Below are 23,454 nucleotides of genomic sequence, written 5' to 3' on the forward strand. Positions count from 1 at the left end.
GGAGACAGGCCCAGGCGGAAACCCAGACAGAAGTGGCCCCAGGGCTGGCTGTCCCGTGGTGCCAAGCTCCACTGTCCACAGGACATCCCAGGTGTGAATCATCTCAGGTGAGACCCCAGCTGTGGCAGCAGCCTGATCAAGGAGGAGGCTGAACGGGATCTACATGCAGCCACTTGCCCTGCGTCCAGCCCTGCCACCCCGGCCCATTCCACACCAGAGCAAAGCAAGACAGACATAGCAGGTTGTGGGGGATCACGTTTATTGTTTGGAGGTCACGGATTAAGTCATTTATCCCCACCAGGAGGGGAGGCAGATGCCCTGGGTGAGGGACAGGGCGGGGCCGTGGGGTGGGGGCCACCAGGGTGGGGGTCCAGGGAAAGCAGCCTCCTTTTTAACATCTGTGGAGGCGGCCAGGGCCTGGGAACATGGCTCTGCCCCACCTGGCCTCTGAGAGCAGGGCACGGAGCCCCACCCGGTTCCTGCCCTGCAGGGACCACTAGGAGATCCTGAAGGGCAGGCTTTGATCCACAGACTGAGGGGCAGGTGGGCAGCACCGCTGGGGGCCGGTTCCATGTCTTGAGGTTCTGGGGCCGGAGAGAAGCCAAGTGAGAAAGAGAAATGGAGGGCGACAGGTGAGGGGAGCAGGGATGCGGCCAAGGTGTTTTCCTTATGCCCTTCACACCCTCAAGCCGAGGCGGGAGCCCCACCTCCCCACGGACCTGTGCGCCAGGCAGGGCAGGGCTAGAGCTCGTCATGGTCACCCTCAGCGGGCGGTTCGGGTGGCGGCTCCGGGCAGGCGGCTGGCGTCATCAGCTCCATGTGGTACTCGCAGCGGCTGGGCTCCGTGGTGCTGGTCACCACTGTCTCCTTCCCGCACAGCAGGCGCACCTGGTGGGGAGGGCAGGCGGGGCTCAGGCGGGCTAAGTGGTCCTGGGTACCCCCGCCACCCCCGCCAGCCAGGCACTCACAGTGGTGGAGCGGTTAGGGCCCTGCCAGCAGCCCGTGCCCTGCTCGTACTTCATGGCGCTGAACTTGTCGTGGTCGGGGCCAGCCCACGAGCCCCAGGTGCTGTGGGAGATGGGGTGCTGAGGGGGGCCGGCTAGGGGGACCAGGTGCCAGGGGCCGGAGGATGGGGACCCAACCCAAGCCCACTCACCCAAGGCTGGTGGGGGAGCCGCCAAGCTTGGGTTTCTGCGAGACAAGCTTGAAGGGACAGAGCCGGTACACATACCTGTCATGGGAGGGGGCTGGTGGGTGGGGGGACATGAGCCCCAACCCCCATGATGTCCCCACACACAGGGGGCATACAGGTACCTCCAACTCCAGTGACTCCTCCTCAGGCCCCCCTCTTGCTCCCCCACACCCTTGCTCAGGCCCAGGCCCTCCGAGCCCGCCCGCCCCGCCTGCCCACGGAGGACGCACTCATTGGTGGTGAGCTCGTAGCACTGGCTGTACAGGTAGGCAAACTCCCCGTTGGGGCCAAAATCAAAGGAAATCTCCTGCTCCAGGTTCCTAAAATGGGAGGCTGGAGGTGAAGGGGCTGCCGGGATGCCCCAGCCAGACTGAGCACAACACAGGAAGGCCTGCTCCAGCAGCAGCAGGCCTCTCTGGGGACCCTTTCTGCAGGAGCCGCCACCACCTTGCCGGAGGTTGCCTGGGCGACTTCCCATTACCACCTCCTCTGGGGAGCCCAGGAACAGGCGGCTGGGCCCGGTGGAGACATGGCCTTGCTGTAGCCACACACACACCCCCGCACCTGATGGACTCCTCCATGTCCTTCAAGGAACGCTCGGCCTCCTCAAACTTGTTGCGGGCCTCCTGGGCGGCTGGTGGGGTGGGGAAGGAGGTCAGAGGTGCCCCTGCCCCAATCCAGGAAGAGGAAGGGGATGCCCCAAACATGCCTGTTTCCTCCAGCCCCCGGGCCTGCTCTGGGCAAGGGCTGGGCCCAGGAAGACCCTGGGGGCCTCGCCAGCCCCAGGGCAGACCCCACCTCACTGCCCAGGCTCTCAGCTCCAGAGGGAGCAGGGCCAGGGCTCCTGGGCTCAGCTGGCTCCTCACCTGCCAGGAGTAGCACAAACAAGCCGCAGCCTGTGAGGAGGCAGGAGGTCCCCTGGGGCTGGAGGGGGTGGTGCTGGCTTCCTCAGGCCCCAGATGCCCCGTCCAGGCCACCAAGTCCCCTGGGCTTGCTTGGAGCCAGCCCAAGCCTGTCTCAAGAGAGCAGGTAAGGCCTGCTTCTTGGGCCCCTGAAGGTGCAGGCAATGGGGGCATCCCCTCCCTCCCAGCTTCAGCCCTCACCATCGATGAAGGCCTGTGTCTGCTCGTCGTAGGGTGGCATTTTGTCCTCCTCTGTGGGGCTGGCTGCTTGGGGGGGCACAGGTGGGGGCAGGGCCTCCTGCAGGGGGTGTACAGAGTCAGCGAGTGACCCCGCCCCCACCCTATCACCCCCTTCTCCCCTAAACACACACCTTGGGCTGCTCCCCCTGCACCTGGGAATCCTCTTCCTCCTCTTCCTCCTCCTCCTCCTCCTCTGTCTCTTCTTCCTCCTCATCCTCGTCCTCCTCCTCTGTGGGTGGTGAAGGCACCGGGGGCTGCTCTTCCTTAGGCTCCATCAAGTCGGGTACAGAAGGCGATGGCGGGTCAGTGGGCAGCACCTGGCAGATGTGCAAAGTGGTTGGTGTTGTGGACTCAGGGGTCCACCTGCCACCCCCAGGGCTTGGGTCCTGGCTCACACTACTGCCCAGGGGCAGCCTCAAGTCTCCACCCCTTTCGAGGAGCCAAGAGGGAGGGAGGGAGAGGAGGAGGAGGGACAGACGGCTGGGGGCAGGCAGGGCGGCCTCTGTGGAGAGTGGGGGGGTCGCCCAGCTGGTCAGCGTGGCCCGATGCCAGAACTGGAAGCAGTTTCTTTGTGAGGCGTCAAGGGACGGGGTGAGGGGGCAGGACCTCCCTGCCCTCCCTGCCCCACTGACCTCGGACCGGTATTTGTCCCGGATGGCAGCCCATATACGATCATAGAAGGAAGCAGCATCCGTCTGTGCGTCTCCCCCAAGGAGGGTCTGTGTGTGGATGTTGGGGTGGTGTGAGGATCAGGACGCCACATGCGCCACCCCGCACCCCAGGCACTCTCGAGGGGGGCCTCAGGCTGTGGTGCCAGGCACAGCACGGCCTGACCGCCCAAGGCCAGGCTGGGGCCAGGCGGGGTGAGGCGCAGCAGCCAGAAGGGGGCAGCACAGGCTTGTGGGAAAGAGGAGGGGGCCGGAGAGGAGAGGGTGGGGACTAGAGAGACCAGGGAGGGAAAGTGAGAGACAACCAGACGCTGCCAGCCCCTAGGTGGGAGACGCAGAGGGCAGGGTGGGACAGGGAGAGGGACCAGCAGGACCGAGATGGATGGGAGACCGGGAAGCAGGAGTCCAAACCTGTGAGGAAAAAGAGCAAAAGGCCTGCCTGTGAAAAGGGCAAATCCGGTACGTGCACTTGGCGGGCAGGGGGGGGGGGGGCAGGTGTAGGCACGTGTGTGGGGAACTTGGCTTTATCTTGACCAGGTGCCAGGGGTACTTGTGTAACCCCACCAGGTCCCAAAGGGCAGGAAGAAGCAGCCCTGGGTGGCTGCCCTCCTGCTCACCCAGGCAAGGCACGGCACATCGGCCACACCAGGTGCCCCAGCAGCCCTGGCCTGGGGCCAGCAGGGAACTTTCCATGGGACCAGGACCCTCGGGACCTGAGGTCACCCTGGGGCAATCCCCTCTAGGAGTCCCAGGAAAAGGGGTAGGGTGGGTACCTGGGCTTCCCCTTCTGAAAGTGCCCCATCTCCATCCGTGTCCAGCTCCGGGTGGGTCTGCAGCTCGGCCACCGAGACCCTTTAGGAGCACAAACAGAAGCCAAAGGAGGGGTGAGGCCCACTGGCTCCCAGCCAGCTGCCTGTCTCCCTTGCCAGGGCCCCTCCTGAGAACTTGCTTCAGGACCTTGGGGCAGGGAGGGGTGGGCAGCAGGAAGCTGGGAAAAGATGAGGTCTGGGGATGGGCCCCGCCTCTGGCCCCTGTGTCCGGGAGGAGCAGGTCCCAGGTACCCAGTCCCTGCCTCCTACCCCCTCCTGAGGGGCTCAAGGAAGGGACAGACTCAGGGGTGGGATTAGGAGACATCTGGACCCCCTGGGTCCCTCAAGACCGCTCTCCTGAGCCACTCAGCTTCCACTTCCTTCCACCCTTAGAACCCAGAACAGCGAAACTGCCCTCGGCCTGGCACCCTCCACCCAGCGAAGCCCAAATACCCACGACAGCCCGGGCACCACCTCCTGTCCCCCTGCCTGCCACCACCACCAAACAGGGAACAGACCGACCTGTGCATTCTGTCCACTTTGGTCCCTCTGAAGCCCCTTGCACCTCGATGCCCCACACCTCCCACTGAGGGGCCTGCCCAGCCCCCTTGTTCCCGACAGCCCACCCTCCACTGAGCCTGGGCTCAGTTGGCAAGTTCAAGACACAGGTGGGTTCTGACTTTCACCAAAGCGACCCAGGCCCTGGAGTAGGCTTGCCAAAAGCCCAGCTCCTCGCAGGGGTGATTCCCCCTCATCTCCTCCCCCCGGAGCTGCTCTAGACCCATTTTATCCAAGAGTAAGCAGCGCCTTGTTCAGAGAGGGCTTGGGATCAGCTCAGGCCCCAGGGTGGGGAGGTGGGCTGTGGCTGATTTCTAAACGCAGGGAGTGGGAAGAGGGACCCCAGGGCAGGCCGTGCAGGCACTCACGCCCCATCCATGTCATCGTCCAGCTCCTGGAAGGCACTGGCAGCCAGCTCCTGCTCCCGCTGGGCCTTGGAGGCAGCTTGCTGTTCTGTGGAGGGGCCGGCTCCATCACCCTCCGCCCACCCCCAAATCTGCCCTGCCCCCACTCCACAGGACTCACTACGTGCACAGCCCTACACTGGGCCCTGGGGCCCAGTCAGGCCACCGTGTGGGGCAAACTGGGGCCAAGAGACAGGCGAGGGGGTTGGTAATAAGTGCCAGATTTGGAGAGATCCTGAAGGGACAGCTGACAGGGTGCACAGACTTCGGGTCTGAATGACTGGTGACGGTGCGAGGGGAGGCAGGGGGCCATGCATTAGGTCTGCCATGTCCAGGAGGCCCCCAGGCGAAGAGGTCAAGCATGAAGGAGGTCGGGCTGGGGGAGTGGCCTGAAGGGGGAGAGCCTGGGGCCCGGGGGAGTGTCTCGGGAGAAGGGAAAGGCCACCGCACAGAAGGGAACTGAGCCATGGCCAGTGGACGCAGGGCTGCAGCTGCGTGTCTGCTCCAGTGGTCCCTCCCCGGCCTTCCTGGTCCCCACCTGGCCCAGGTGGGGTTCAGGAAAGCAGTCATGGTGCAGCTCCACCACGAAGCTCGGCCCTCTACAACAGGACGAGTAGTCTGTGTCCCAGGAGATCCCACAAGACCTCAGCAGGCCAGGCGACACCATCCTTCTCACAGGTGAGGGCCTGAGGCTCAGGTGTTTGAAGGGACCTGCCCTCGGTCACCCAGCTGGTGAGGGGCAGAGCCAGGGCCCCAGCCAGGCTGCCCGCCTCCAGAGCCCACGCGCCTCCCTGCTCCTCCCTGGGGATCTAGGTCAGATCCTGGTGTCCTACCCCTGAACCTGATTCAGCAACCCCACCCTGAGAACTTGAGCTACAAGAACGCCCAGCGCCGTAGAAAAGGATGCTTGCTGCAAAGCAAGATGATGGAAACAGAAACAAAGACGAGACAAGAGTGAATTCCTGTTCTAACACACAGCCCGGCAAGGAGCACCAAGAACCTGGCACCAAAGGTGAACGATAAGAAAGGAGAAAACATCGCAACTTCAGTCACAAAGGGCCAAGGGCCACCCCTACCACACAGCAGGCGCTTAAAACGGCCAAGACGAGCACCAATAACCTGATAAAAGACGGCGCCTGAATTAAACAAATCCTGCCAAAGTCAGACAATGGGATAGACACAGCTGTTAAAAGGAAGCAGGGGCCCAACACAAGGCTACAATGTGGATGAACTTTGACAACACGATGCTTGGGGAAAGAAGCCAGTCACGAGGGTTACAAGCTGCCTAGCTCCATTGATGTGAAACGTCCAGGACAGACAGATCCGTAGAAATCCAAAGCAGATGCATGGTTGCCAGGGGCTGCTGGGGGTGGGGGAATGGGGAGGGACTGCTTGATGGGCACAGGGCTCCCTTGGGAATGTTCTGGAACTGGACAGCAGTGATGGCTGCACAACATCGTGGATGTACTTAAAGACACCAAATTGTACACTTCAAAATAGTTGAGGGGGAGGGTACAGCTCAAGTAGTAGAGCGCATGCTTAGCATGCATGAGGCCCTGGGTTCAATCCCCAGTACCTCCTCCAAGAATAAATAAATAAATAAACCCAATTACTTCCCCCACCAAAAAAAAGAAAACAGTAAGATGGTAAATTGTACATTATGTGAATTTTACCACAACAAGAAAAAAAGTGAAGGATTCAGAAAAAAAAAAAAAAAAAGGAAGTTAGGTGCACGCTGGCGCAGCACAACACCCATTCACCAGGTCGACCAGCGCTGTCCGACAGAACCTTCCACAGAGATGCACATGGTCTACACCTGCACTGTCCAAAATGACAGCCACCAGCTACAAGGGACCACTGAGCACTTGAGGTGTGGCTTTAGAGTCAACACTCGGAGTCACTACACTCTGCAGAACTGCATCTCTGTCTGGGATGGGCAGGAGAGGTCCGGAAGGTTTACCTCCTGAGGAGATGCTGCCCTGGAGGAGAAGACTCTCCCTGGCTGCTTTACCACTTTGGAGACTGTTACCAAATTCTTTTTCACAGAGAATATGGAAATCAGATGGAATATTTTAAATCAAACAGAAACTAGGGAAAAACAGAGCAGGGAACTCCCAGCCTTCTTTCAAGGCCCCAGTCACACCCCATGTCTCTAACACACACCCACACCCTCTACCCAAGATGATCGGCTTTGGAACTCATACCACTCTTAAAAGTCCGAGTTGGGTGACCCCTTGTGCATGACTTGGTCACCAGCTACTCACTCCAAAACCCAGGAGGGCAAAGAACAGGAGCAAGAAGACTCCAGTGAAGGAGGGGAATCTCAACCCTTGGCTTCACTTTCCCAGCAAATACCCCTCCCTCCACTTCCCTGGGGACGGCTGCTCACCCTACACTCAAGCCCTGGGGCCTGGCCAATCAGAACCTGCGCTGTGCCTCCCGGCTCCAAGGATTCGTTCATGGGCAGCCGTATGACCCAGGATGAGCCAATGGCAGTTGTCACTCAGGGGGGGAAGGAGGCTTGGGGGAGAAGGGGGTGACCTGGTGAATCTGGGGTCCAAGTACATTCAGGTACAGCTGGATTTCCAGGTCAGGGTCCCAGCTCAAAAGAGGCCCACTGAGCAGATGGAGTAGAGGCAAGAAGACCGCCCTCGTGGAGGAGTGGTTTCCATGAAGGTAGAGAAAAGCTCACAGGTTTGAGAAAGGGGCGGGGGAAATCCGGGCCTCAGAAACCAGGAGAACAAGGAAGTTTAGGAAGTTAGTTTCCATCAGGACAAAGACAGAAAAGACTGCCCAGCTTCACAGCACTGGGGAGAAGGTGGAGGCTGGGCACAGCCTTCTGGGGGGCAGAGCCTAAGCGTGCTTCTAGGTAGAAGGAAGGTGCCAGCTGGAGACCACCCCCTGGGAAAGAGAAGAAATAACAAGGTCCCAGGGTCTCCAAGGAGTGGAAAATGGTGGAAGCCAGGCTGGAGGCAGAAGGGAAGGAAGAAGGGAATCTGTGCAGGTGGCCCTGCCAACAGGCCACTGGAACTCTGGACTGGAAGCCTCTCTGCTCACCTGCGCTAGGCTGGGGGAGGATGGGTCTGCCTTCAGGTTGTACCCAAACTCCACCCACTTCTCTCCACTTCTACAGCCCACACCCTGGTCCCAGCCCCCTCCTCTCTTGCCTGGATCAGTGCAGTCAGCTCCTCCCCGGCTTCCTGGCTCCTGCTCCTCTGCTCAGAATCCTCAAGGGCTCTCCCCTCACTTGGGGTAAAAGCCTGAGGCCTCCCTGCCCAGCCTGCCCCACCAGCACCTGCCCTTGTCTCCCCCATGATGCTCTCACTCCCTCACGTGGCCTCCTTGCTGCACCTTAAAAACTAGACATCATGCTGCCTCAGGGCTTTTGCACCTGTTCCCTCTGCCTGCACTCCCTCCCTCCCCCTAAAGGCAAGGGCTTTCTCCATCTTGTTCTGTGCTGTACTGCCGACACCTGGGGTATGCCTGGTACAGAGCAGGCACTCAGCAAGTGCTTGTTGGACGAATGACTGAATTACTGATGATGAGAAATCGGGACAGAGAGAGGGAATGAAGGAAAAACGCAGCAGATGCTGAGAAAGATGGAGGAAATGAACAGCACGGGCTCAGAGAGAAGGCTGCCAGTTCCTGGTCACCAGCCCTGTGAGCAGCTAGGGCCACAACTCCAAATCCTTCTCACAAGGCTTTGTCCTCTCACTAGTCTGGAACGGGTTTCTGCCTCATCTCTCCCTTCGCTCCTGCTTCCACCATGTGTGTCCTTACACCAAGCAGGCCAAGAACAAAGGCCAAGGCTTCAGATTTCCCATAATGGCAGCACAATCTGCCAAGAGCGAGAAACAAAACATGGACAAAACATGAAAAAAATCACCTTAAAACCAGCCAAGGCAGTAGGAGTTGCCAGGGCAAAGAGGAAGGCGAGAAGGTAAGAGTGTGCGGAAGCCGCTTTCACCCTCAGGGATTTGGCTAATCCTGGCAAACATGGGTGTCCGTTTTGGTAACTTGTGAGGGAAGGGAAATGAAAATCTAAAGTCTAAGGTGACCCCTCTCTCCCAATGACTGTAACCCCACGGAGCTCCCCGCAGAGATATGCTGGCCCAGAACTCCCCCAGCCTGTGCTCAGACCTCGGCTCACACTGCCTGAGAGGCTGGAGGAAGCTCCTGCCCTGAATGTGGAGTCAGGGAATCCCTGAAAGGAATAGCGTTCCCACAGAAATGGCAGAAACAAAAGCTCTCCCTACCCTCCAGAGAAGAACCTCCTGTCCGGCTGCAAGGTACTCCTATAAATGACTTCTAAACACGATGACCAACATACAGTCAAAAATAACCAAACCCAAAGGGAACGAAGGCATCATTACCAACAATCAGTGAAACAACAAACGAGAGGTAACGAGGAAGAGGTTCCCGACCCCAGGCTCCTCCAGGCCAGAAGCCAAGGGCAAGCCACAGTCCCGCCGGGCGCACCTTCCCACAGCTTCCGGTGCTTGTCTTTGGCCTCCTTCTCTGGCTTCTCGGCCTCCTCCTTCACTGCCCGCAGCATCTCCACCTGGTCCTCCAGGGACTTCTTGCCAGCCTGCAGCTCAATGAGCTTTTTCTGGGTGGGCAGAAGACACGGGGCCAGCTCTCTTTCTGCTCTGCCTGCTCCCTCACAGACCACCACCTCTCTGCCTCTACTCCACACTGTGGCCACAGGATCTGTCCAAAATGCACACCCTTCTCTGGACCTCTGGGGTTCCTGGCAGCCCGCTGGAGAGAAACCCAAACACCCCAACATAGCCCGAGGCCCTGCACGACCAGGCCCCTGCCCCCACCTCTCCAGCCCCATTCTTCCCACCACAGTCTTAAACTCTGATACCAAGCAGACCTACACCCACTCTGCCTGGCTAACTCTGAATTACTGTACAGATTTTAGTTTAGATGGAGGCTTCCTCCTCCAGTAAGTCCTCTTTGCTTCCTGCCCCCAAGACAGGTTCAGGGAGCAGACAGACGGAGCAAAAGTCTCCTCTCTGCTTTGCACCTCCGAATATCCCTTTTCCCAGCAGCCCTGGCTGTCACTTTGTCTGTCTGCCCCTCCCACTAGCAGATGCATCCTTGAGGCAGTCCCACATCTAGTTTCATGTCTGCTTCAAGCCATGAAGCGTGAGCCCAGTACACAGCACATCCTGGGCCTCTGTGGCTATTTCAAAAAGTAACATGTGTGCTGGGTAGGCTCCAGCTTAGGGTTGGGGTCCCAAGCTGTAGGGACTTAAGTCTAAGCACCACGGGATCGCTTTCTTTCCAAGACCTTGGCCAACACCTCAGCCTGGCCTGCTGCCAGGATCCTCCCAGGAGGGCAAAGGTCACATGAAGCCAACTTCACCACGCGGCTCCCCTAACTATCCCCTAAAGTCAGGAAATATCTGCCCCTGAATTCACTGCCCCATGAATTCAGGAGGTACCTCACCAGCCAGGCCATGGAGAACGGAAAGACCTGGAACCTTCCGGGGGAAGAGAAATAGAGCTGGAACCCTTGCTCAGTGGGTCAGGCAGGAGCCCAGGAGCAATGCTGAGGGCTCTGACCCATCAAACAGCCAAAGGGGGCAGAGACACATCCCTGGGGACACACCCTCTTCTGCCCCACTCCCCCAGCACCCATTCTATTGAACTAATAACCTAACTGCAGCTAACTGACCCCATCTTGAATCTTCCCCCAGAAGTGAGAAGCCAGTCATCGGCCCTCTTACAGATGACAGAACCCCAGAACTGGGATGCAGGCACGTACCCCCTGTTCTAGGAGCACCAGAGCTCCTCCGAGCCCACGTCAGTCTGCACCCAAGGCCCTGGTCGACACCTGCGCTGCCTGCCACCCACCTGGTACTGGCCTAACTGGCCACTAAACGCCAGTGGACCCACAAGTGAACCGAGGTACAGACAGACAGTAACTGGCCCCAGGACAGCAGGAGTTGGGAGCAGATGTAAACTCCATCCAGCCTCGCCAGTCCCTGCCTCCCTGTCACCCTGGGCCGACCTCAGCAGGCCCCTCACCTGCTTCTCCTCTCGGGCCTTCTTCCAGTCCTCGATCAGAATCTTCTTGAGGCGGAACCCTTCACGGGTCACCTCCGCCATCTGCTGCAGAGTCTCTCTCTCCTTACGGCCCTTCTCTCTGGGGAGAGGGGACACACAAGCACCACCCGGTGGCACTTAGGACCCACTAGGTCTGCCTCCTCCAGAAGGGTTCAACCCCCCGCTGCCGTCACCCTCCACCTCTGCTGGCAAAGATGGCAGAGCAAACCCTCCTTCCCCCACCTCCCCAGGCTCTCTTGTCTGCGGGAGGAGGGACAGTGGGCAGGGGTCACCCATCCTCAGGGTCAGGGGAGGGACTAGGGGGTGCTGGGACATAGGGCTGGAAGGCAGCTCCCAAGAGAGGAAGGAGAGAAAAGCACAGAAATCACAGACTCCCAGACCCAAAGGGCAACCCGGCCAGTGAGCACATTCTGCTCAGTTTACTCTACTTAAAAGATCTTCCATCAGGAGAGTTTACGTAAGCATTGGGACTTTCAGGGGGAGGGTATAGCTCAAGTGGTAGAATGCATGCTTAGCATGCAGAAGGTGCTGGGTTCAATCCCCAGTACCTCCTCTTAAAAAAATAAATAAATCTAATCACCTCCCCACCGTCTCTGTCAAAATTAAATAACTAGATAATACGATAATAAATTTTAAGAAAAAGTATTGGGACTTTCAGCTTCTTGAAAAGACAAACCTGGCCCTGCCATCTGCCCTCAACTCACTGGAATGGAGGGCAGCTGTCCCTTTAGATGCCACAATCCCCACCACTCCCTACCGTCTTAGACTCAGCCTGCTTCTGCTGTTTCAATTACCTGCCCGCAGGCATTTCAGTTTTCAGGTCCTGCTGCAGAGCGTAGCAATGAAAAGCATGGAGTCTCAAGTTAGACCACTCTGGGTACGAGTCCTGGCTTTGCTATTCCTTAGCTCCGTGACCCTGAGGGAGTCATTCACCTCCCTAAGGTTAAGCTTCCTGGTCTGTTGAACAGGCAAACAAATTGCACCTGCTTCCAGGCCAGAGGGAAGACTACTGATGGAGCACTGGCCAGGCACCTGGCACGGGGTAAGCACTCGATACACAAAAGCAGAAGAGAGGGAACCTGATTCCCCGAGCAGGGCGAGGCAAGGTCGAGGGTGGGGGTGGGTAAGGAGTGTCCCCCACGTACCTGCAGGTGTTTTCACAGACAATCCCACTGTTGTACTCGTCCGTCCCGTCGCAGCAGTCTGAGGGCAGAGATGAGGGCACCATCAGACCTGACGGCGCCTCCTCGTGCCCTCCACCCACCACCCGGCCCTCAACCCTGGTGTGAGCTCATTCACCGCACACTCCGTCGTTGACCCATCTGGAGGCGATGTACAGGGGCTTGTAGCCAGTGTTGGTGCAGTGGAAGCTGCCGTTGGGACAGGCAGCTGTGCCTGCGGGAAAGAAGAGGGGGGGGTTGCAGGGTGTGCTCAGATGTTGACATGTCACACCCACTGTGTACCCAGGGAGCACGAGAAATGTGAGAGTAACTGATGCCACGTAAGGAGAGGCAAGACAACTGCACGCTCAGGGCTTGAAACAAAACTCTCCAGTGCTCCTTCCTGCCTCTAGAACAGGGCCCTGCCAACCCTACCCCCTGCCTTGTCTCCAACTCGGGCTCTGTCCATCCTTCAGCCCCAACTTCTGTCCACCCCCTGGGTGCTTGCACATGCTGGCCCCTCCATTTGCAGCACCTTTCAGTATTCAGCCGAGACCTCACCTCCTGACCCCTAGACCGGGTCGGGGCCTTTCTGGGGCTCCCTTAGCTACCTACAGATCTCTTCACCAAACCACTGACTACACACATCTGTGCCTGCATTCCTCCCCTACTCAACAGGGAGCCACGTGAGGACAGGACTCAGTCTGTCTTGGTTACATCACAGGACCTGGCACTCACTGACTGCTCAATATGATGAATGAATGAACGAATGAAAGAAGATAAAGCTCACCTGGTTCATCTGAGCCATCTTTGCAGTCACAGTAGTCATCATTGACTTGATCAAAAGGGATACTGGCAGAGCCATCCAGGCAAGTGAAAGGCTTGGACTCGTCGTAGAAGTGATGGTCTGGGGAGGTGGGCAAGGAGCTTAGCCCAGGGCAGGAAAAGGCCCTTTCAGCCCAGTGGCTCCTCTCCCTTTCATCCACCAGCTGAGCACTGCCACCTTCCCTGCCCAAAGACCGGGACACCGAGGCACAAGGCTCTAAGTGCCTATCCCAGGATCCTTCCACACCCTACCCATCCCCCCCCACCACGACCCCGGCCCCGGCTGTAAACCACCTCCAGTGGCCGACTCACTGGTTAGGGAGACACCCCGGGGCCGCTTGACCTCCACGGCCCAACACATGGGCGACAGCAGCAGCAGCAGCAATAGTAACATCTTGTTGGAGGCTCGGAAGCCGGAAACGGGCTCTGTAGGAGGAAGGGGGCTGCTGGGAGATGTGCTGTGCCCGCACGCTGCAGCAAGAAAGGGGCGGCCCGTCAGCAGGAGAGAGCTACTTCCAGCCAAAGGAAGGCACCTCTCTCTCCAGCCAACTGGACTCCTCCATTGCTTCCGGGCACCTAGGGCTCATTTTGCTTCCTATACTGGGGGACAGGGGCCGCCCCAACCCTGCCCAGCGGAGGAGAGACTCACTTGGCCCAAATCAAAGGTGGAGGGTCTCAAAACCTCAGCTCCCTATGGGGGACGGAGGGGATGTTTAGCGATCCAATTCCCGCCAATAGGCCGAAAGGGTTAACAGTCTCCCCCTCTCCAGACGCACACTCTCTGACTGCCCCCAGTAGGAAACTGGGGTGCCCTCCCGCCTACTGGTTCATCACCTACACGACGCTGGGGCAAAGGTCAAAATCCACCGCACCCCCCTGACGAAGCGGCCAACGAACCCTCCAGCAGAAAGAAAGTGGAGATGGGTGGGGTACGTCACTTCCGGCATCACGCTGCGCTCCCTGAACGGCGGCTCGTGGCCGTCATGTTGGGAGTGGCAAGTAGCGGAGGCCGGAACCGAGCCGGCCATCTTGGATAGGACTGTGAAGCCTTTAGAGGGAATAGTTCTGAAGGTTCCCGCTTAATGGCGGCGCAAGGTGCCTCCATCTTGGGAGTGGCGGGTTCCACAGCCGGAACAGAAAGTTCCTGAAAAATGCCCGCGAACCCCTGGTGGGGTGGAGTTGGAGGGGTGCGGAGGAAAAGAAATGAGCACGTGACTCCAAAGTACCCTCCCCCATCTTTCTGCTTCGCGGCCCTGCTCCGCCCCCTTTTGGGACCGCCCCTCCGCACAGCGTCCGCCAATGAGAGCGGTGGTGTGGAACGCGGGTGGTTTCCATGGGATCACTGGAGGGAGGAGGGAAAGGTTACCTAGCAATCTGGAGAAGCCGCGAGGTCCCGCCGAGCGGTCGACAAGTGTATTCCCAGAGCCCGAGGAACCCAAGCTGACGGATCCTGGTCTGAGGCGATTCCTAGTCGAACCCCTGACACCCAGGGGCCCTAGGCCCCAACCCAATCATGACGTCTCTTCTGTGCTGGGCGGCCTCTGCCAACGCCATGCCTTCTCAAGACCAGGTTTCAACCCACTCCAAAGTAAGGGGCAGTCAGGCTCAAGCCAAGCCCCACCACCCCGGAGGCAAGGGCTCGGCGCAGGCCTGGCATCCACTCTATTCCAAGGCTGGACCCCTCCATGCCACCGAGGGGAAGTCCACTGTGCGCATGCAAGTGGCTGAGTTACAAAGGAAGATACAACTGTTAGGTAAGATGGGTCCTGAGGGTACAGAAGGGTCATGAGTCAAGTCCTCTGAGCTAGCATGGTGTGACAGCGTTTCACTGGCATCCATCCAGATGGCCAGTTTCTGGTGTCAAAAACGTATATCTGTTCATGGTTTTCCTCATCTCTCTTATAAAACCTTTCCCTCGCTCAGAACTGACTGGACTGTATTTCATACTTTTATGTAATTTCAACTCTTCTACCATGTATGGGGTGGTGAAGTTCATAAATTCTAGATCCAGATTTTCTGGGTTCAAATCCTGGCTCTACATATACTAGTTTGACTGTTGGAGACTAAGAGTAACCTAATGACTCTCAGTTTGTCCATCCGTAAAATGGGGATAGTAACAGTACAACCCCACAGGTAGTTGAAATGTGTAAAGTTCTTAGAACAGTGCCTAGCACCTAGTAACGCTGTAAAGTGTAAATCAGTGGTTCTCGATGAAAGAGGGCCATGTTGCTCCCCAGAGAACATTGAGCAATGTCTGGAGACATTTTGGGTTGTCACATTGTTGGAGAGAGGTGTTACTGGCACTGGGGGGGTGTAGAAGCCAGGGATGTTGCTCAACATCTGACAATACGCAGGACAGCTCAACACAGCAGATAATTATCCATCCCAAATGTCACGGGTGCCACAGTTAGGAAATCCTGGTGTAACCATTGCTGCTGTTGTTTTATTAGGAGGTAATTTTGCATAGTGGTTGAAGGTATGGGCTGGGGTGTCAGATTGGTTGTGACTTTGAACAATCTAATAAATCTGAGTCTTCTCATCTATAAAATGGGTATAATCTTTATGGGTATGTACTTATTGGCATCTGGCATTTGATAGCTCGAAAATTATTAATTCAGCACCCAACATATAACAAATGCTCAAAGTAAAATTGTTATAATGTTGACAATTACCAAAAGGTCTTCCCTCTGGGAAGTCATCCCCCCCACCGACTATGATGCTCTGCTTCTGCCTGCCCACCTCCTATGACCCTAGAGGGTGACCGGAAGGCCTTTTATGAGAGCACCCAGTGGAACATCAAGAAGAATCAGGAGACCATCCGCCACCTCCACGAGGAGATCAGGGTGCTGCAACTGCAGCTGACGGACCTGCTCAAGGTGAGGGTGCAAAAGTGGGTAAAGAGGTTCCAGAGGGTGGGGATAGGGGCAGAGCACGGCCTCAGGTAGAGGTGGCCTGAATCAGTAGGGCAACTAGGCTCTTCTCCCTGCAGGGAGATGAGAAAGTTGTCCAGGCAGTGATTCGGGAATGGAAGTCAGAGAAGCCGTACCTGAAGAACAGGACAAGCCAGGTTTGCCCCCTCCCTTTCCACTGACCATCTCCTGTCATTTCCAGCCTGGGTCCCCACCCCACTGGCCTCCCTGTCCCCCACCTTACCCTCTCCAATCCTTTCTCCACACCAACCTCTGTTTATTTACTCAGTCTTTATTTTTGTTTATTGAAATACAGTTGATTTACAATGTTGTGTTAGTTTCTGGTGTACAGCACAGTGATTCAGTTATACATATATATTCTTTTTCATTATCAGTTATTACAAGACATTGAATGTAGTTCCCTGTGCTGTACATTGGAACCTTATTTTTCTGTTTTGTATATAGTACTTTGTATCTGCTAATACCAAACTCCTAATTTATCCCTCCCGGTTACTTGCCCCTTTGGTAACCATAAGTTTGTTTTCTATGTCTGTGAATCTCTTTCTGTTTTGTAAATAAATTCTTTGTATCAATTTTCTAGATTCCACATATAAATTATATCATATGATGTTTGTTTTTGTCTTACTTCACTTAGTATGATCATATCTAGGTCCACCCATGTTGCTGCAAATGGCATTTCATTCTTTTTTATGGTAGGGTAGTATTCCATTATCTATGTATACATTATATATGTACACCCCGTAATTTCCTTATCTAGTCATCTGTCGATGGACACTTGGGTTGCATCCAAGTCTTGGCTATTGTAAATAGTGCTGCTATGAACATTGGGGTGCATGACCTTTTCAAGTTAGAGTTTTGTCCAGATGCATGCCCAGAAGTGGGATTGCTGGATCATATGGTAACTCTATTTTTAGTTTTTTAAGGAATCTCCATACTGTTTTCTGTAGTGGCTGCACCAAATTACATTCCCACAAACAGTGTAGGAGGATATTTACTCAGTCTTTATCATGGACCAATCATGTACTTAGCATGGTTTTAGGTACTGGCCCCCGTGTAGTGAAAAAAAAAAAAAACAGACCATGTCCCCATTCCCCCAAACCTCATATCTTAGTGGGGAAAACAGAAACGAAAAGAACACCAAAGAACAACAAAATATAGAAACAAAATAAGAAACACCAAAGAAACAAAGTAACTTCCAGTGGCGGCAAGAGAAATGAATAAAACAGAGTGACTTACTAGAGAAGAATAGGAGGGGAGGAGTCACCCCTTAGATGGAGAGGTAGGGGTCTTTGCTTTCTCTAAGAAGGAGCTATTTGAGCTGATAATGGGACAGGCAAGAAATGATCAAGGAAAAGTGTTCCAGGCCTTTGGAACAGCAAGTGCAAAGTCCCTGGAGTAGGAACAAAGTGTGTTGGGGACACAGAGGAGGACAGTGTGGCTGGATGCGGTGTGAGGGGGCACTCAGCAGAGGCAGAACCTTGCAGCAGGCCTTGCTGTCCATGATGAAGAGTACAGATTTTATACAAAGAATCAGAGAAGTGGAAAATGGACTGTGAAAAAGCAAAAGTAGAAGCCAGGAGGAAGTCATCTGGGTGAAGATGGGGTTGGCTGCACTAGGACAAAGGTGGTAGAAATAGGAAGAAAGAGATCTCTTTGGGGGAACTTTTGGGGTTTTTTTAAATGTTTTTAAATTCTTTATTTTTATTTTGGGGAGGAGGTAATTAGGTATTGGTCACCGTGCAGTGGGAGAAAAAAAAAAAGACTCCCCTTTTGGGGGAAGTGATTAGATTTATTTATTTTTAGTGGAGGGACTAGGGATTGAACACAGGACCTCATGCATGCTAAGCAGGCATTCTACCACTAAGCTATACCCTTTCCCCTCTGGGGGAACCTTTGAAATAGGGATTTGCTAACAAACTGAATGTAGGTGGGAGAGAAAAAGAGAAGATGAGGATGGCATCAAGGTTTTGGATCTGAGCACCCATAATGATGGAGCTGCCATGAGCTGAAATGGAGAAGAGTCAAGAAGGGCCAGTCTGGGGAAAGATTGAGTACTTACTCAGTTTTGGACATGATAATTTCAAGCTGCCTGTGCAGACATCTGGAAGGCAGTGTAGATATGGATTACTATCTGCAGTTCAGGATGGAGGTGAAGTTGGGGTGCCTTCAGTGTATAGGTGACTTTTAAAACCCTGAGTCTGGATAGGATCACCAAGGGGGTGGGTGTGGACAGAGAAGAGAGAGGCCAGGGGCCGGCTCTTCAATGGCAAAGGAGATGGAGAAGCAGCAGCTAGGGAGGTAGGTGGAAAACTAGGGAGTGGGGGTCCTGGCAGCCACCAAAACGGAGACTTTGCAGGAGTAGGGGGAATCACCGAGGTCCGACGCTACTAAGAGACAGGGGAGGTGAGAATCAAGATATAGAAGAAAGGGTAAAAGGACCAGACGGGGTTTCAGGTCCCTGCTCTTGCTCCTATTCCTCCAGCAGGCCCTGGAACATCTGGACCACCAGCTGAGTGAGAAGGTGAAGCAGCTGAACGCTCTTCGGCACCAGCTGGGGTTGCGGCAGAAGTGGCTGGAGGAGCTCCAGCTGCAGCACAGTCTGCGTGAGCTGGAGATGGTAGAGATGCAAGACAGCAACACAGAGGTGGCCAAGGTGGGGTCAGTGAGGTCTGTGGAGGGCTCAATCCTGGGCGAGGAACTGAGCAGGGAGGGGACCCAGCTCTGCCTTGCTCCCCTTTAGACCATGCGCAACCTGGAGAACCGCCTGGAGAAGGCCCAGATGAAGGCCGAGGAAGCGGAACACATCACCAATGTGTACCTGCAGCTCAAGGCCTATCTACGGGTAGGGACCAGGACGACTGGGGTTGGGAGAGCCAGCCTGGTGAGGGACAGTGGTGACAGGCCCGCCCCATCTCCCATGCTCCAGGAGGAGAGCCTTCACTTGGAGAACCGGCTGGACTTCATGGAGGCTGAGGTGGTGAAGACAAAACACGAGCTGGAGGAACTGAACGTAGTGAATCAGGAGGCGCTCAATGCCAGGGACATCGCTAAGGTGCCAGCCTGTCGGCCCCTGAGGGTCCTGTCCCACTGCTGTCACGGTCTCTTGGCCCCAACATCTGAACCCCTGCTGTCACGGTCTCTTGGCCCCAACATCTGAACCCCAGCTGTCCCGGAACCTGTCCCATCTCTCTCCCAGGACCCGACAGCCTGACCCAGCTGTCTAGAGTTGGATCTGCGGCTCAGGCCCAGAGCCACCCTAGATGCCAGCTGGTCCTGCCGTTCCCCTGCCCGCTCTCCAGAACCAGCTACAGTATCTGGAAGAGACCGTGTTCCGAGAGCGCAAGGAGCGCGAACGCTACCTAACCGAGTGCAAGAAGCGCGCGGAGGAGAGGAAACTGCAGAACGAGCGCATGGAGCGCAAGGTGGGAGCACCAGGAGCGCGGGGCGGCGACCTCAGCCTGTTCCTGCTTTGATCCGGCCCTACCAGGTCTACGCTGCGCCCCTATGCTGGCCCACGCCTCGGACCCTTCCCCATTTCTGAAACCTCCACTAGATGCCATGGCTCCTCCCACATCCCTGACTCCTCCTCCGGCCCTCCAGCCCTCCAACGCTCCCTGTACTCTCTGGTGGGTCCTCATCCTTCCGCACCAGCTTTTGCCGGTGTCCAGAATTTGATCCTGCCTCTAGCCCACCCCTTACCGACAGGCCCCGCCCCCTCTCTTGACCCCGCCCCTCTGCACTGCCTCTGAGGCTACCCAGCTCTGACCAAGGTTCTGTCAAGCACTCTTGACCCCTGTCTGGGTGCCCTTAGCCCCAAGCTTGGGGGCCACTCCCTCCGTGACCCGGGTTCGGATACCCATTCCCACCCCACCCCCAGCGTCTGCCCTAAGCCCTTGTCCGTGAGCCGACTCTGGCCCTGACCTCAACCCATGAGCAGACCCAGCGTGAGCACGTGCTGCTGCAGTCTGACGAAACCATCCAGGACAGCCTGCACTCCAAGGAGGAGGAGCTGCGGAAGTGCTGGAACCTGTACCAGATGGAAGTGCTCTTCGGCAAGGTCAAGGACGTCACTGGCGTGGCGGAAACCCACGTGAGTGCTGCCCGCGGCCCCTCCCAAGTTCCAGACAGAGATGAGCCCAGGAAGCCAGCACACTCAGCCTCCTCTCTCTGCCGTATCAATTCCTCAGGATACAGACCTACTCTTTTCTTGAAAGACACCCCTTCCTCCTCCAGCTCAGGCCCCTTTTCTCTGCTGCCTCTCACAGCAAAACCCACGGAAGTTATCTACGCTGGTCATCACCCTCTCTCCTGTTCCTGCTTACGCGGGCGCCGACTACTCTGGCATGTCAGCTTTAGGAGGACTGGGCGTGTTGCTTTTCCTCTCCTTTGTCTCCAGCGCCTGTAACAGGGTCCGGGGCGCAGTAGACTGCCCAGTGACAGCCTCCGTCCCTGACAAGCTGGGCCCCTGCTCTGGGGCGCGCATTGGGCAGCATCTTCCTCGAAACTTTCTAAGACCTTATGTCCCGGCTGGCAAATACTGATTCCCCTGGACCCCTGTCCGTTTTCTCCACTTTGGGCACTCTCCAACCCACTACTCTTTCCATGGGGTGACCCCGAGGAGTTCTGGCACTTGGACGAATGGGGTCATCTGGAGCAATTTCCAGAAATTGGCCTAGTGGCTGATAGCTCCGCTCTCACGATGGCCGTATTTCTTCACGGGAGTGGGCAAGATTCACTGCCAGAATGTAGCTGGCATGTTGATTTAGGAAAGCAGCTGTGCTCACTGCTATCGCTGCCCGGCAATCTGATTTTGGTGGATTCAATTTCCTTATATAGACAAGGAAGGGCCCGCAAAAATCATGTGTCCGGAATGGCACACCCACCACGCAGCCCGGACTCTGATTCACAGAGTGCCCAAACAGCGCTGTGCAGAAGCCACCAGCTCAAGGCCACCTGTCCTGCGTGTCCCGGGGAAAGCGGGAGGGATGCACCTGTGTCTGCCCTGGCCCTGGCTCTGACTTGAGCTGGGCGGCCCCCAGGCCATCGTGCGGCGGTTCCTGGCACAGGGCGACACCTTCACGCAGTTGGAGACACTCAAGAGCGAGAACGAGCAGACGCTGCTGAGGCTGAAGGAGGAGAAGCAGGGGCTGCAGCGGGAGCTCGAAGATCTCAAGTACTCAGGGGAGGCCAAGCTGGTGAGGTGAGGCCTCGGTGCCCGAGGACGAGAGGAGGGGCTACGGGGATCGCCGGTGCTCTAATCGCGGCCTCCCTGCTCCCTGCAGCGAGCAGAAGCTGCAAGCCGAGTTGCGGGGGCGCCTCAAGGCGGAGGAGGAGCGGCGCGCAGACGCACAGGATCGGCTGGAGCGCACCTTGCGGGCTATACAAATGACCAAGGAGGGCTTCGAGCATCTGGCGAGCAAGCTGAGACACGTCACACTGGCAGGCCCCGCCCCCAAGGAAGCCCCGCCCAGAGCCCCACAGGATGTGAAAGGCGGCGTCACCATCCAGGTGGGGTTCCTGCCACGACGCCTACTCATGGGAACCCACCTCATGCCCTGTCCAGATCGTCAGAGGCCCAAACATAGGGGAAACCCGACCTACGTCTCAGGGGGCACCCCCTTACTCCTCAAGAGGCCCAGGACTCAAGAGACCCTGTCCCGTTTCGAGTCCCGCCCCCGTGGGAAAGTCCCACCCATCACCCCCCATACACCCAAAACTTCAGAAACCCCACTCCAATCCTGGAGCGACCACAGACAAGAGAAGCCACCATGCCCGCAGCTGAGTTCCATTTCTTCAGGTCATCGCCGCAATGGCCTCTCTCCAGTTACACCCCCTCCTCCCCTAACTCCTTGGCTTGGGTCTCTGGAGTTCAGAGGCTTTGCCTCACAGGCATGGCCCATGACCACAGGGCCCCGGCCCCACAGAGATTAGCACCACCCCTCTTAGTAGCCCCTCACTTCAAAGGCCTCGGCCCTGAAAGGAAAGCCCCACGCCTGGGTGGAGCCTGCCCTAAGGGCCCCGCCCTTCCTGGCTGACCCCGTTCCGCCCTCAGCCGCAGGAGGACGACCGCTACGCGGAAAAAGAGCTGGATTCCAAGGCGGGTGACTATCTGCCCAACCTGATGAGCCTTGTGGAGGAAAAGCTATTGAAGCTACAGGGACAACTCCAGGACCACGATGTGCCAGCGATGCTGCGCCACTTGGCCGAACGCGAGGTGCCCATTCAGCCAGGGGGTGGGGTTGAGGGTACAGGCGCTGGGGCAACTCCCTGGAGACCAGAGGGAAGGCCCATGGGCTGGGAATAGGCCTTAGGGACAACAGGTGAGGTTTGAGGAGCCAGGAGAATATCCAGAGGGCCCGGGGAGGCCAGAGGTCAGGACTGGGGGGAATCGAGGGTCGGGCCTCGAGAGTCCAACGGATGGGACCTTGAGACTAGGGGTGGGCATCAGGGTGCGTGCTGAGAACAAATGCCGCGGCTGGGCTGGAAGCAAATTACAGGAGTGGGCAGAGGTGCCGAATGGAATGGCGGTATATCTCAGAGTGGGGTGGGGAGGAGGAGGAACGGACTTCCTTGCAGCCCCTGCCCGCCCACACTCTGCTTCCCCACTCCTCCCTCCCCCAGTTCTACTCCACCCTAGAGGGAAAGCTGCCGACGTACAACACCCGCATCGCCCTGCCCCTTGCCAGTCCCAAGGACAAGTTCTTCGGTCAGTGTGGGCAGGAAAGGGGGGCGGGGCTGGGGGCCCAAGCAAAGCACCGGGAGGTGGTCAGAGGCCGGACTTAGAGCCAAGGTAGGGGTGGGATGCTAAAGGCTGGAAAGGGAAATCTGAACCAGGAATGGGAACCTTGATCTTCTCATTGCCCTTCGCAGATGAAGAGGAGAGTGAGGACGAAGACAACGACGTGGTGACCCGCAAGGCACTCAAGATGCGTTCCCAGAAATTAATCGAATCCCGCAACAAGAGGCGCGTTCGCTCGCAGAGGTCCTAGACTCGCTCTCGAGCTTACCTGGGGCTTCCAGGCCCCTGCAGAGCCCCCGACCCCTCTGGGCCCAACCGCGGGCCCCCGGGGCACCTTCAAGGACGGAAGGCAGCCCTGGCAAGGGAGCAGAGCGAGCAGGCAACGCCCGGAGTAGAGAAGGGGGCTGGGCTGCTGGACGTTCCCACAGTAAAATCTCCCCAGGCTGGTCTCCGCCGGCCTCGGAATCGCGCAATAAAGGTCACCGACCAGCCCCCTGAGTATTCGCTTCTCCTTGATCCTGCACCGCCCCAAAGACGGCTGCCCCCAAACCCAGGGCTACAGATTCAGCCCCCTCCGACCTGGGGAGCGATGACTCCCATCAGCTGGGGACACAGATTGAGCTCTCTCCGCCCCTCCAGAGAAATGAAAGATAGCCCCACATCTGGCATGGACCAGGCCTCCTCCTCTGAGGATAGGAGACCCTCCTCCTGAGGACCCAGATGTGTAGCTGTACACTTAGCTATATACACTAGCTCCCCCATACCTGGGGACACTGAAAAGAGTCCTCCCCTGGGAGAGAGAGATGTCCATTCTCCCAGGTGCAGAGCCTCTTCCCCAAGGGCCTGGGCTGGGCGCTGGGGTCCGGCAGGGGCATCCGAGAGCCGTGGGTCCTCCCCACTCTGCCCCCCCCACCTCGCAGCCCGCCTCCCCCGCCGCCCCGCCCCACTG

The 23,454-nt window shown here is 57.2% G+C and overlaps 2 protein-coding genes across 10 annotated transcripts; one reads left to right on the forward strand and one right to left on the reverse strand.

Moving 5' to 3' along the window:
- Positions 1-242: 242 nt before the first annotated feature.
- PRKCSH (PRKCSH beta subunit of glucosidase II) lies at positions 243-23,388 on the reverse strand. Of its 8 annotated transcripts, none has more exons than XM_064480241.1 (18): positions 23,270-23,388; positions 13,149-13,262; positions 12,802-12,918; positions 12,151-12,246; positions 11,997-12,054; positions 10,813-10,930; positions 9,253-9,382; positions 4,738-4,822; positions 3,776-3,854; positions 2,967-3,053; positions 2,466-2,651; positions 2,296-2,392; positions 1,757-1,826; positions 1,423-1,512; positions 1,157-1,231; positions 969-1,068; positions 720-888; positions 243-584 (listed from the first exon to the last, which is right to left on the reverse strand). In XM_064480241.1, the coding sequence occupies exons 2-17, from the start codon at positions 13,228-13,230 to the stop codon at positions 742-744; spliced, it is 1,617 nt and encodes a 538-aa protein (XP_064336311.1). In that variant the 5' UTR covers positions 13,231-13,262; positions 23,270-23,388; the 3' UTR covers positions 243-584; positions 720-741. The 8 variants fall into 8 exon arrangements, with proteins under 8 accessions (XP_064336311.1, XP_064336312.1, XP_031293053.1 ...); XM_064480242.1 differs by lacking the exon at positions 23,270-23,388 and adding an exon at positions 13,675-13,760 and having other exon boundaries at positions 2,487-2,651; XM_031437193.2 differs by lacking the exon at positions 23,270-23,388 and adding an exon at positions 13,675-13,760.
- ODAD3 (outer dynein arm docking complex subunit 3) lies at positions 14,180-23,003 on the forward strand. Of its 2 annotated transcripts, none has more exons than XM_010978291.3 (13): positions 14,180-14,590; positions 15,591-15,712; positions 15,826-15,903; positions 18,249-18,419; positions 18,507-18,608; positions 18,693-18,818; positions 19,066-19,188; positions 19,704-19,856; positions 20,806-20,966; positions 21,049-21,274; positions 21,819-21,980; positions 22,388-22,472; positions 22,637-23,003. In XM_010978291.3, the coding sequence occupies exons 1-13, from the start codon at positions 14,350-14,352 to the stop codon at positions 22,753-22,755; spliced, it is 1,869 nt and encodes a 622-aa protein (XP_010976593.3). In that variant the 5' UTR covers positions 14,180-14,349; the 3' UTR covers positions 22,756-23,003. The 2 variants fall into 2 exon arrangements, with proteins under 2 accessions (XP_010976593.3, XP_031293056.2); XM_031437196.2 differs by having other exon boundaries at positions 18,252-18,419.
- Positions 23,389-23,454: the final 66 nt, after the last annotated feature.

Source organism: Camelus dromedarius, chromosome 27 (assembly GCF_036321535.1).
Source record: "Camelus dromedarius isolate mCamDro1 chromosome 27, mCamDro1.pat, whole genome shotgun sequence".
Lineage (NCBI taxonomy): Eukaryota > Metazoa > Chordata > Mammalia > Artiodactyla > Camelidae > Camelus > Camelus dromedarius.

Bases quoted from the DNA above. Each gene is read 5' to 3' on its own strand.
- PRKCSH (XM_064480241.1), bottom strand. From the start codon at position 13,230: ATGTTACTATTGCTGCTGCTGCTGCTGTCGCCCATGTGTTGGGCCGTG. The intron at 4,823-9,252 runs GTGCGCCCGGCG...GCCCCTCCACAG, and splicing joins GCACCGGAAGCTGTGGGAAG to AACAGCAAGCTGCCTCCAAG. The intron at 889-968 runs GTGAGTGCCTGG...CCTCCCCACCAG, and splicing joins GCCCTAACCGCTCCACCACT to GTGCGCCTGCTGTGCGGGAA.
- ODAD3 (XM_010978291.3), top strand. From the start codon at position 14,350: ATGACGTCTCTTCTGTGCTGGGCGGCCTCTGCCAACGCCATGCCTTCT. The intron at 19,189-19,703 runs GTGGGAGCACCA...ACCCATGAGCAG, and splicing joins ACGAGCGCATGGAGCGCAAG to ACCCAGCGTGAGCACGTGCT. The intron at 21,275-21,818 runs GTGGGGTTCCTG...TTCCGCCCTCAG, and splicing joins AAGGCGGCGTCACCATCCAG to CCGCAGGAGGACGACCGCTA.